Source organism: Eubalaena glacialis, chromosome 3 (genome assembly GCF_028564815.1).
Source record: "Eubalaena glacialis isolate mEubGla1 chromosome 3, mEubGla1.1.hap2.+ XY, whole genome shotgun sequence".
Taxonomy (NCBI): Eukaryota; Metazoa; Chordata; class Mammalia; order Artiodactyla; family Balaenidae; genus Eubalaena; species Eubalaena glacialis.
In genome coordinates, this window is record NC_083718.1 from 99,835,498 (window position 1) to 99,848,740 (window position 13,243).

At 44.5% G+C, this 13,243-nt stretch overlaps 1 protein-coding gene across 1 annotated transcript in view; it reads left to right on the top strand.

Annotated features, from left to right (window-relative positions):
* The first annotated feature begins 537 nt into the window (after window positions 1-537).
* Window positions 538-13,243, top strand: part of VAV3 (vav guanine nucleotide exchange factor 3) — a 422,617-nt gene continuing 409,911 nt past the window's right edge. The window contains exon 1 of the mRNA XM_061183772.1: window positions 538-824. Coding sequence (XP_061039755.1) covers window positions 621-824 — 204 coding nt within the window. The 5' untranslated portion in view covers window positions 538-620. The remainder of the gene's footprint in view (window positions 825-13,243) is intronic.

The following is a 13,243-nucleotide window of genomic DNA, read 5'->3' on the forward strand; positions in this document are numbered from 1 at the left end:
TTTAGGAGGTCGTAACAGGAGCCCCCACCGGATTACATTGTTCAGACGCACTCTCCCCAAACCGGGAAGGCGTCCGGAGAGAAGATCCCCGGACGCCTGGGGCTGGGTGAGCTCCGCCAACCTGAGGGCTTGTAGTGGGAGGGGGCCCTGGGATCCCCTTGGCCGCCGCCGCCCCTCTCCTCTCCCCTCCCCTCCCCTTCCCCGCCCGGGCCGCCGACCCCAGGCCAGGGCGGCGCGCGCTCTCCCACCCGCGCCTCTGGGGACTCGCAGACGGCAGCGAGACTGGCCGGCGCGCTGGGCATGCTCAGTCGCCCGGCGCCGGGCTCGCGAGTCGGAAGCCTGTGCTCGGTCGCCGCCGCCGAGCCGGCCGGGGAGCACGAAGAGCGCGCGGGACTCGCTGCAGCGGCGGGCGGGCGGCGGCGGACCCGGGCCGAGACCGGAACCAAGCCCCGCGCGGAGCCCCCCATCCGTCTGCCGCGGCTCCTGCTCCCTCGCACAGTCGTACACTCGCAGGGAAGGGGCCGACCGCGGCTGGCGTCGGGGAGGCGGAGGAACCGCCGCGGGCGCCGCTGCATCCTCGCCGCCTGCCCCGGCCCGGCAGCGTCCCGGAGCCGTCGGGCATGGAGCCGTGGAAGCAGTGCGCGCTGTGGCTCATCCACTGCAAGGTGCTACCCGCCAACCACCGGGTGACCTGGGACTCGGCGCAGGTGTTCGACCTGGCTCAGACCCTTCGCGATGGAGTCCTGCTCTGCCAGCTGCTCAACAACCTCCGGGCGCACTCCATCAACCTGAAGGAGATCAACCTGAGGCCGCAGATGTCCCAGGTAAGGAGGCCGGCGCGGGCGCCTCCGCCTCCAGCCGGCATCTCCCATTAATCAGCCGGCTAATTTCTTTGTGTAAATGCAGACATCTAGGTGCGTTCGGTTTCCCCTGCCTCGCAGCCTTCTGCTTTGCGGACCACTTCGGCTTCTTGTACCTTGGCTTGAGATGGTTTAGCTCTTTAGCTGAAGGCTAGAGCCCTGCGTCCTGAGACGGTATGAGGATTTCGTAAGGGCTTTCTGTGAGGCGGGAACAAGCTGTCTTAGGGGGCCCTGCACCTACCTGTGTGTGTGTGTGTGCGCGTGTGTGTGGCGGGAGGCAACGAAAGGAATTTGATCCAGCTCTTTTATAGTAACGATGGAGAGGCATGAAAGGAGCTGATGGGGGTAATTTTGCCTTTAGTCTGTTCTTTTGCTTTGCGTTTCGTCCCCATGTTTTCTTGAAAGCGGAACCATGACATAAAGAGGACTCTAGGAAGTGGAGGGCGTTCCAGTACCGTTATCTGTACAGGAATGAAACTGGCCAAAGGGCGGAAAAGGGATCACAGCAAGGCGGCTGCCCCGAAAGCCCCCTGAGCTTGTGGCCAGCTGGCAAGCTACATGGTTGGGTTTATAGCTAGTCTTAAGCCATGTGAGAAGGAGCAAGTCCAGTCTCTCCCAGCAGCGACAGGAAACGAGAAGTTTCGCTCCAGATTCCGCTTTCCTTCATTCAGTGGTTGCTCAGGTGGTGTAATGCACTCTTGGCTCCTGTGGCTGGAGCCTTTCCTGGAGGTGCCTCTTTGAGGGGTTAAAAAAATGCAACTCCGGAAGGCTGTGTGCACCCTAGAGTAAACTCAAAAGTCACAACTCAGTGGAATGGTAGTTTCTTGGTCCCGTCAGAAAGTTTGCATGCAGAAAGCTGTTAAACACAAGTCAATACATCTGTTTTCTTTTTCAGAATGTAAAAAACCACTTTCAACTTAAAAGGGAGAGGAAACAGTCCCTTCCATGACACACTTTACCACTAATCCTGAATGATACAGAGCCTCAGCTATTTAGCAACCAGAACAGTGCCTTTTACAGCGGAACTGACTTTATATAACGAATAATTATGTTTCTAAAGTTAGGATACACACATTCCTCTCCTCTTGATGTCAGCGTTTCATCAGGGCCCCTCTGCACCTCAAATTCTGCATCCCTTGCCTGTCTACCTTCAACTTGCTGGTTAGTGGTCCCCAAGAACGAACAGGCTTGTAAGTGGTGAGAGCCATATGGTTTTAGAAGTGAGAAAATTTATTTTGTACTCTCCCATGAGCCTGGGTGGTGACTGCTAACTCCACGGACCACTTAAGTGTTGTCCCAATTCAGGATATCCTGCCCAAGGGTTTAACAGACATTTCCATTAAGCTGGGAGTTGCTGCTCTCAACAGAGTTCTGTAGGAAGCTGCAGGTGATTATCCAGTCTGCAGATTCCCATTTTCCATCTGGCCTATGGCCTCAGGATGCCTTGGCCCACCAGCAGGGAGTACGGTACTTTGCTCATGTCCTGAAACTTCAGTTGCCCGGAACCCCTAGGGGCTGTTCAGTAAGTTGTTCTCAATAATGAAGTATTCTGGACAGCTGAGGATCTCCCTATTTCAACCTTCTAAAATTTACTTGAATTGTAACAATGGATGAAATTTTTTTCAAATTTTTTTTTTTGCTCTTTCTTCTCCTTGTAGAATATAGTAGATGTAATTTAATCTTTTTGATGACAAAGGATTGTCATTAAAAGCATCATTAATGAAAATTGAGCACATATGCTGCTCTAAGAACTCTATTCCCTACTGGGAGTACCACAATGAACACCTCAGGATCCTTGCCCTAAAGGAATTATTACACTGTTCTATCATATAAGCCACCAGGTTATAATGAACTAAACAGCTGAATGACCTTCCTTAGGCTGTTGTGCTTTTGGGTTCTTAACCCTGAGCTTTCTGGTTCCAAATTCAGTGCAGTAATTTTCTGTGAGTGCGGACTTCTCCCAAAAGTGAACCGTGGAAAGTTAGTACCTGAATATAGTGATGTCTCTTTTTGTTGCCTTCTTGATTCTTGGCCACATTGCAGAGAGAGAAGGTTTCTGAACAGCTGAGTGCTGGACAGGTGAGCTTGTATTATAGAGGTTGTCCTTAAACCCTTAAATGAGACTTAGTGCATGTTTTCGTTAAATAATTCATTGATATATTTAACATGCCTACAGTGACCAGCAGATACTATGCACTTGATAGGTGTTCACCATTAGCAAAATTACTTAAAACATATTTTTCTCCTATTGTCACATTAAGAGTAATAGGTTACAATCAAAATTTTAAAACAGTTGCAAGGTCTACAAGTTCCTTTGGGCTGACATCTCTATTTCTGCCTCTAACTGCTCATATCTTTCTTGGTGAAGGTTCTGGCTGCTTCTGGTTATAAGGCTTCTGTGCCATCAGCTCTATCCATACTATATAGTGAATAACCTAATAACCCAGTGAAACCCTGACACACGTCCCAGCAGACTTTACTCTTCTGAATTTAGAGCTGTCATTACTAGTATTTGTGGCTTTTGCCATGTCTAAGACTCATTCTGTCCATCCAGCTTAGGTTCTGTTGAAGATATTAACTTGAAATAAACTATTTCCTTATAGCACCTGATCTTCTGAGCCAGGAAAAAACTGGAGGCTCTCACTTAAGAGTTTTGTGGTTTTTGAGACTGTTATGAACAGATGTTGACACAAGAAATTTTAGCGTATCGATGTCTTGCTTATTACTTGTTTTTAAGTTTTCAGAAGGAGGCTATGAATAGCCTCTTTTAATAAGAGTGTGTATCTCCAATGAGTGGGATTTATTCCACTCTCTTTGTTAGCCTTCTGCCTTGTTTGTGTTAAAAAATAATAACCCTGCAAATAATTAAACAATTTTAGGTTTGAATCTTGGAGTCTTAAGTTAATCAGTTGTCCTCCAAAAAAAATTATAAATGGGACCCCGATTCTCTTACTTAGTAATTGTTCTTTTTGGCTGTGGACATCAGCCTTTTTTTGCGTCTTGCTATGTTGGTAAGAGGAAAATCTTCTTTAGTTCAAAATAGGTCCTTTTTTTTTAAACCCTGATTTAGATTTGTTTTTATTAGTTAAGGGGGTAAACATTAATCACATTTAGTTACACATTTAACGTATTCCTTTTATTATAAAGAATAAAAGTTAAATAAAACCCAGATGATCCATGAAAATCGACACAATCCATGAAATCTGGTCTCTGTATGTACTAGACAGATTTATTTTTCATCCAAAACAGTGTTCTAGCTAGGATACCAAGCACATACATGACTCTGGAAGAGAAGAGCCTTCCTGTGCTAGTTGTACTGGGGGTGCAACGTGGAAGACTGTGGGTTGTGGGCTTGATGTCACTTTTGGTGGTTAAGAAGTTCTCCATAAATGCCTATAATTAAGCATGGATGTATCATCAATGAAATTATCTTAATCTTACTATTTTGTAATTTTAAATTTTGCTTTATATTATGTCATAGGATGGGAATAACACGTTTGATAAATTTACTGACCACTATGTACAGTGTAGGTAAACTTCGAATTTTCTTAAAATGACTTAGTCAGGTTTCAAGGGTTCCTTGAACAAATATTTGTTCCTACTATGTGCCAGGCACTGTTGTAGGCACTGGCTTGGAGCAGTAAACAAACTCAATGGAGTCCCTGCCCTAAAAGGACTTATATTTTAGTGGGGGACAATAAATAAATAAATGGCTGTAGAATATGATGTGCTGTGAAGAGAGATGAACCTGGGTAAGGGACTAGAGGGAAATGTGATTTGATTTTATGGAAGGTAGTCAAGAAAGGCTTCTCTGAGGAGATGCCAATTGAGCAGGACCTGAAGGGAGTGAGAGAAGGCAGGAATGTGGATGTTTGGAAGAAGAAAATTCCTGGCAGAGGGAACACCAAGTGCAAAGGTCCTGAGGTAATTAAATGGTGGGTAAACTGAAGGAACAGCCAGAAGGCCAGTGGGCTGGAGGACAGTGAGTGTGGGAAGGGGTGGTAGGGATGAGGTGAGAGAGAAACTGGGGGCCAGATTTTTAGGACTTGTGGGCCATTGTAAGGACTTTCACCCTGGGTGAAATAGGAATCACGTGGCTTGACTTACCTTTTCAACAGGGTCACTCTGGCTGCTATGTTGAGAATAGACCACAGAGCAGCCAGGATGGAAGAGTCAGGCTAAGGCCATCATTCGGGCAAGTGGTGATGGCGGCTCTGACCAGAGTGATAGCAGGGCAGGTGGTGAGAAGGAATCCAACCCTAGGTATATTTTGAAGATAAAGCCAGCCAGGGTTTATTGATGGAATCAGATGAGCAGTATGAGAAGAAGAGAGGAGCCAGGAATGAATCCAGGGTTTCTGGCCTGAGGAATTGAACTGATGGAGTTGCCATTTACTGAGATGGAGAAGATGGGAGGAAGAAGAGCTTTGGGGGTTGGGGGTAGGGAGAGGGGGAGGACAGTCTGGAGCTAGTTATGTCTGAAATGCCCAGCAGGCATCTAGATGCTGAGCAGGCAGCTGGAGAAGTTGGAGATGGAGAGGAAAAGTTTGCAGTCATCAGGGTATAGGTGGTATTTAAAATCTCGGCACTGGATGATATCACCTAGGGAGTAGTGTAGAAAGAAAAGATTAGACGCGTGAGCCATGGGGCCTGCCCATGTGTCAGGGGTAGAGAGACGGGAGCCTGTAAGGAGTTGGGAGGGAATGGCCACGGGGAGGAGAGAAGTCAGAGTACGGTTCTAGCAAACCAAGTGAATAAAGTGTTTCTAGAAGGAGTGATTAGACACGTCAAATGCTGCTCTTCAAGTGAAAAAGGATTGAAGATAGAATATTGTATTAAGCAATATGAAGTTCTGTGCTGACCTTGGCAAAAACAGATTTGGTGTGTGATGGGCAAACCCTCCACTGGAGAAGAGGGGCGAATGGGAGAGGATCTAGACCACGAGTATAGACATGTGTTAGGGGGTGATTTTGCTGTGGAGAGAGCAGATAAATGGGGTAGTGGCTAGTAGGGGAAAAGCGATCAAGAGGGTTTTCTTATCATACAGAGTTTTTATTTAATACCTATTATAAGAGCTCTTTTAGATTTAGACAAATTTTATCATATGGCACACTTGTATATATGTGTATGTGTGGGAAAAATATGTATGTATATAAGAAAATATAAATGAAATATATTTAATGTGTATTTTCCACGGAGCACCAAGTGTTGTGATGCAGCATTTCTAAAAGAATTCATCACTTTTGTCCCCAGGATTTCCTTCCAAGCTCCTAACACACAGTTGGGTTTTTATTGCTGTTACTACTTCTTAAAGTTAAAGAGAGCTTTATTTCTGCTATACGTAACTGTACATTGTTTTAAAACTATGATTATATGAGTTTTAGCATTAAGGTGTGCTTCCCAAATGCATGTCTGCATCCTCCCCCCTCCCCCCACCCCCGCCCCCGCCCCCAGGTACTGCTGTGTGAAGATTACTGGGTTATACGGAAGAGAGAAAAAAGGCTGTCATTGTCCAAAAAGAGTGGTGTGCCAGTTATATTTTTAGCCAGTCAGTTCAGAAAATAATGTCATTATTTAATCTTTCTTCTCAGGAGTCAGTAACCTCTTTGCCATTTGTTGGATTATTCTCTTGGCCAGCATAAATTTAAACTTGACACTGATCAAGATCTTTTCATGTGAAGTAGCTCAGGCATCTTAAGCACTTGTTCTGTCTGCATACTTGATGGCTTAACCTGGACTCTCGAGGAATCAGAGCCTGGGGTAAAGGATTGAAGTGCTGAAACTTTATTGGTGAGGTGCAGTCCCATGGTTGTCAGAGTGAACAAAATGAGCAAGTGCCTTTTTTTTTTTTTAAGATGGGGAAAATTATATCATGTTTGTAATGCAGATAGGATTGATCCAGTATAGATCACCACTGATTTCCTAATTTTCAAATACAACATACTCTTTTTAGATTATTTTTCTTCAACTTACAGTGGCAATTTACATTACTGACTTTTCCTTCCGCCCTGAAACTCTTAACTCTCATCACACTATACTCTCCTGGTTCTCTCGTACCTTTAAAATATTTACTTATTTATTTATTTGGCTGTGTGGGGTCTTAGTTGCAGCACATGGGATCTTAGTTGAGGCACGCGGGCTCAGTAGTAGTGGCACGCTGGCTTAGTTGTCCTGCGGCATGTGGGATCTTAATTCCCCAACCAGGGGTCGAGCCCGCATCCCCTGCATTGGAAGGCGGATTCTTAACCACTGGGCCACCAGGAAGTCCCTCTTGTACCTTTTGTATTCCTTCTCAGCTTCCTTTGCTGGCTTCTCTTTAAACACACCTTAAGAATTTTAGAGTTTTCTCCTTTGTTGCCTTTTTTTGTATCCTCTTCCCTGTATCATCTCATGACACTGTGGAGTTACCTCCTTTTCATACCCTGATGGACCGCACGTTCATGGTGACAGCCTGTATCTGCCTGTTTTATGCCCCCACCTCTGTGGTTACAGTCTGCTTGGATGGAGGGATGAGAATCACATGATCAGAGTTCACTGTGGAAAGTTCACTGACAGCAGAGTGAAGGATGAATTAGATGGGGTGGAGCTGGGCATGAGAAAGACTCCTGCTGAAGTTCAGTTAGGGGAGGAGGAGGCCAGTGGATGCAAGGCCAGAGAAGGGGTGAGAGTGGAAGGATAGGGAGGAATGAGGAAGATGAGAGAGAGTGAAGAGTTGTAATGCGCCAGACTTTGGGACCTCTTAGGTGCAGTACTAGTGGAAAGTATCTGGGATGAGCCTCAGGTTTCAGGCTTGGGTGACTAGGGGGATAGAGAGGAGGTACAGATGTCAAAGGGAAAGGGGCACAATCAGTTTTGGATGCTGAGTTTGAAGTTGTTACTAGTTACCTTCTGTATTCTGTTTCAAGCATCCTACTCTCTTACTAATCCTTCCTTTCTGGATTATTCTACTAATACCTAAAATTCAACAATCTTTTGAACTGTTGGTCCCACCACCTCTTCACTGCCTTTGTGTCTTCATTTCCCTCCTACTCAGCTTAAATACCATGGTCATTATAGTTACTTCCTTAGCTTCTCTTGGTTGGTGATACTCATTTGGGTAAAATATAACCCTGGTTAAATCCAACTCTCTACTTACTCCCTGCCGGCAATTCAGCTGCTGAACCTGATGGATGGAGGAAAACCCATACCACCTGAGTGCTCTCACTTTAAATTCACGATCCCTAACCTCTGTGGGCACCTCATGCAACCCAGCCATCTGAGTACCTGTCTCTAGACCAGACATTCTTAAAATATGATCTGGGGGCTTCTGACAGTCCCTAAAATGCTTTTAGGGGTTCCCTAAGGTCGAACATTCTTTTAATAATATTATTAAGACACTGTTTGCCTTTTCTCGCTCTTCCTTTCCCACAAGCATATAGTGGAGTTTTCCCAAAGCTACATGCTGCTGACATCATTGCTGTGATTGTGTGTGTATGTTTTAAAGATTTCTCATTTTAGAATTCCAATATGTTAGGCGTTGATAGATATAACCCCTATAAATAAAAGCTGCTGAGGATTCTCACTCATTATTTGTTTAGGAGTGTAAAGGGGTACTGAGACCAATTTGAAAACTGCCCTAGACCGTTCAATTTCTGACTCTCCCAGATGCCTGTCTGGTACCTTTTCTTCTTGAACCTCCATCTTCATTCTCCCTCTCAACTGGTGATCTGGCTTCCTATTCCACCGAGAAAACAGACACAGTCAGGGGAGAGCTTCCTCAGACGCCCACCTTCCCGCATCTTGCCCGTAGACGATGCTTTCTGTCCTGTTCTGTGGGTGAATTATCAATGCTCCTAGCAAAGGCCAGTTCCTCCTTCGCTCTATCTCTGTGCTTTCCTACATCTTCTGTTCTCTACTGGATCTTTTTGTTTGCATGCACAGGATACATTTTCAAGGTAGAGCCACAAAGACTTGCTGATGAGCATTGGGTATGATGGAGAGTGACTAAAGACTCCTAAAGTTTGACCTGAACTACTGGAGCAGGTCAGTCTAACCACCTTATAACTGTTCCCATGGACCATGGGATAAAATCCAAGCTCTTTGGTAAGCATTGCAGGGACCCGTGGGCTGGTCCTGCTTCATGTCTCAAAGCTCTTTCAACTGCGTGCTCCTGACCTTTTCGTGGCTTCTCAAATGAACTATGCTGCTATTGCGTTTGCCTATTTCTCTACTTGAAGGGTCCTTTCTCATTAGTCTGAAGGAAGACTTGGTTCAAGGGCCCTTTGCAGGGAGGGCCGCCTAACTCCTTCCGCAGGTGTGGCTGATCACTTACTACTTTGTGCCACGCTGTATAGTGTACATTGGTGGACGGCAGCATTCCTTACACTGTTTTGCAATCTTTATCTTATCTCTCTCCCTTCCAGGCTGTGACCTGCTTGAGGCTATCATAGGCTTTTTCATTTATATACATCTCTAGAATTTGACCCAGGGACTCATACGAAACACGCATACATAAGTAGCCATTAATGAAACTTACTGAAAATGATAACTCTTAGTTTACTACCTTGTCAAACACACCTATATAAAATTTAATAAGATGTGCTAAGCACTATGTCATTAAAAACCAAAAACCTGTTCTTTAAGTGGCGTTACTAATAATAGCAGATAATATTACTCTGCTACTTACCACCTGAGTGACTTCCAGAAAGTGCCTGAACCTGTCTGTTCTTCAACTTCTTCATCTCAAAAGCAGGCGTGATAAAAGAACCTACCTCCTGGAGTGGTTGTGAGGACTAAATGAACTAATTATCCCTATGCTTGGCACATAACAAATGCTCAATAAATGTTTACTACTTTTACTGCAATTATTACTACTGTTTCTGCAGAAACACTCCAGGCAGTGTGTTAACACCTTCCTTGCATTATGTCATCCAGTCATCACAACACCATGAGACGGGCACTGATATTCATCCCCGTGATACTCTCCAAGGCTAAGAGGAGTTAGTAACTTGTACTAACAAGTAGTGGTAGAGGCAAGATTAGAATTAAAACATTTATAGTGAACTGAGTTCCCATCCACAAGGCTATTGGCATATCTGAATGTGAACCGTGAGGAATTTTTCTTTTTTTTCACTCTCTTTTGCTCTCGTGGCATTCCTGTGGAGGAATGCTCTCATTGGTTTTGTGGCTGTTGATTATAGCACATCCGTACTAAGTTGGATATTGAGTAATAATTTTGGTTTAGGGTATTGAATGTATCAACTGGATGGTTTTATACACATTAATCACACGAATCAGTATAAAATGGGAGATAGGCTTTTGACAGGTATACAGTGGGGAAAGGAAAAAAGCAGATAGAAAAACTAAGGAAAGTTAACGAAAGGAAAGGAGAAAATGAGTGTATGCTGGTCCCTTTCGGCCTTTTAACACTGTGCCTCGTGACAGCTGGTCTCGAGCACATAGTTTAATGCCCTACTCTTGAGCAGGGTCAGGACTGCTTACATTTCCCTGGGCAACAGGAACACCATTGTTTTAAATGGCATGCTTTCAAGTGATTGTCTTTTTTTTTCTTTTATGTATTACAATCATTCTTCTTGTAAATTCACAGACATCTATTGTTAGCTGTTAATTGGAATGTTATATCCCACTCTTTTTCCCCCTGTTAACACAGACCCTGAATGGTATTAAGGACAGTCACAAATTCACATTCTGCCTTTCCCCAGTCTCAAGCATTTACAGGACAGAACCATGAAAAGCGAAGGAAGCAGCTACTTCTGAATTTCATAGAAAAACTATTTTAGAATTGTATTTTATGCTGCTATCTGAATGTGCTTTCAAAATATGTGTTGCAAGAAGTGTAGTCAGCTTTTGAGTGGTTTGCTTAACAGGAAGCCGGCAGCATATGCTGCTCACAGGGGAGTGCCCTAAAGGGTCAATTAATATGGAATATTTAATGAAACACTTGATACTCACCTTCCATGATTTTCAAAGTGCTTGTCTTAAAATAGGTCTGGAACAGCTGGCCTGAATAAACAAGCATCATGCCTCTGTGCCCACTAACGTCAGGAGCCTTTTCCTGGGGGTGTGGTTTAATGAAAAGACTTGAGGCCAGGAGTCAGGAGACCCAGGTTCTAGTCCCAGCCCTGTCTCTGACATGTGACCTTAGCAAATACCTGCTTCTCTTTGTCTCCACCTTCCATACTTACAGCAATGATAGAAAATACTTACATATATGGCCATTTGCTAAAAAGCAGCTAAATTTTTTACACATATTTAGATCTCACTTAGGAGGCATTACCTTTTTTTTTTTAACATCTTTATTGGAGTATAATTGCTTTACAATGTTGTATTAGTTTCTGATGTATAACAAAGTGAATCAGCTGTACGTATACATATAGTCCCATATCCCCTCCCTCTTGCGTCTCCCTCCACCCTCCCTATCCCACCCCTCTAGGTGATCACAAAGCACCCGAGCTGATCTCCCTGTGCTATGTGGCTGCTTCCCACCAGCTATCTATTTTACATTTGGTAGTATATATAAGTCCACGCCACTCTCTCACTTCGTCCCAGCTTACCCTTTCCCCCCAGGAGGCATCACCTTTCATGAGGAGAGCTTTGGGACAAGCCAGAAATGTTTAAATCCCAGCTCTGGTACTTAACTTTCCCAAGGTCATAGAATTGTTAGTTTCCCTGCTGAGTCTCAGTTTCCTCCTATAATAGGCAAGAAATAGTAAAATCTACTTTGCAGGATGTGGTGAGAATTCAATAATATATGTAAAATGCCTGGGCATAGTAGGTATTCAGCAAGATTTTATTTCCTTCCTTCTCCCCCCACCTCCTTGATCCTCATAAGAGGCAGGAAGAACAAGGTCTTATCTCTGCTCTACAGAGAAGGAAACTGAGATGTGCACTGGCTAAAGGACTTTTCTCAAGGTCACGGATAGGAAGTGGTAAAGACAGGACTTGAGTCCAATTGTCCTAATTCCAAATTCAGTGAAGTTTCCCATTCCTGCTACCAAGCTCAGCTGATAGATGGTGAATTGCATGAGCAAATGACTGGGAAAATGCTTGGGGAAAGCAAGGCCTGTTCTGCAAATGTAAAATGACATTATTATTTTGCACTAAAGTTTGCTGTATTTAAAATAGAAACATCTAAAATAATGAAACCAGATTTCAGTTATTTTAGAGTCTGATTATCTAGTTTGTGGATTATTGGATTTTTGGTAATTTCAAAGCTCTTCTGCTTTCTGTTTGGTTCTGTTTTCATGGAAATTTGTGCATATGATTGATTGATTAATCAAATTATCCATTTGTCTGCTAAATATTGGGCTTTGTAGTAGATGCTGAGGATTCAAAGGTGAATAAAACTCAGCCCCTGACCCTGTGTTGCTTTTAGGCTACACCGCATGGATTTTACCTCAGACATGCCCTTATAAAATGAGGGGATTGGAAGGGAGACTTGAGTTAGAGTGATGGGCATGGCAAATGTTTGGTAGGCGGGTGATGCTTTTTTGGATGCATTGTTAATTTGCTGATGTTCAGGGCATGACGTTAACGTCACAGAATGGATTATGTGTGTGCCTGGCTCCTGGTATTTCTCTCCTTTCCATAGACGTTTGTCTAGTACCTCCTCTTGTGTGCAGGGCACTGAAGGCAGAAAGATACATTACACGGAGTTTCTGCTTTTGAGGGGTTGGGAGAAAGCAGATTTGGCCCTGGAGTGAAGCTTTTGCAAGAATGAGAAAGGAAGTAAGTCACTGGATGCTACAAGGCCGGTGCAAAAGTTCACGCAGCTGGGTGAGAGATAAGACCCGGAAGAGGACAGACATGAGTGGTTACTAGAGAGGAAGAAGGTTTGTGAAAGAAAACTAGGTGGGGAGAGTGTGTGTGAGACGGAGGATGTACAAAGACATTCAGACTTCGGTGATGTCCCCATAGAAGGCAGTTATTCTGAGCACTGATAATGTTAGTACTGGAGTAAGGCTGTACCGTTGGCATTTGGCCGTGAAGATGTTCAATTACATCTGCCTGGTGTGTGGCCTGGAGCATCAGAGGATGGCCTATTCTCTTGAATATCTTAAAAGCTGAGGGAGCAGAGACTACAGAGTCAGACTGCTTAATGGGCATGTAAAGTAAAGCACGGAGAGCTGGAGGCCTGCTCACTCTTCCTCTAACCTCCTGGCTTGCCACCTCTCCCTCCCTCCCTCCCTCCCTCCCTCCCACCTGTCAGAACCTTTCCTTATCCTCCCTGTGCTTTTTTTTTTTTAATAAATTTATTTATTTTATTATTTTTATTTTTTGGCTGTGTTGGGTCTTCGTTTCTGTGCGAGGGCTTCCTCTAGTTGCGGCAAGCGGGGGCCACTCTTCATCGAGGTGCGCGGGCCTCTCGCTATCGCGGCCTCTCTT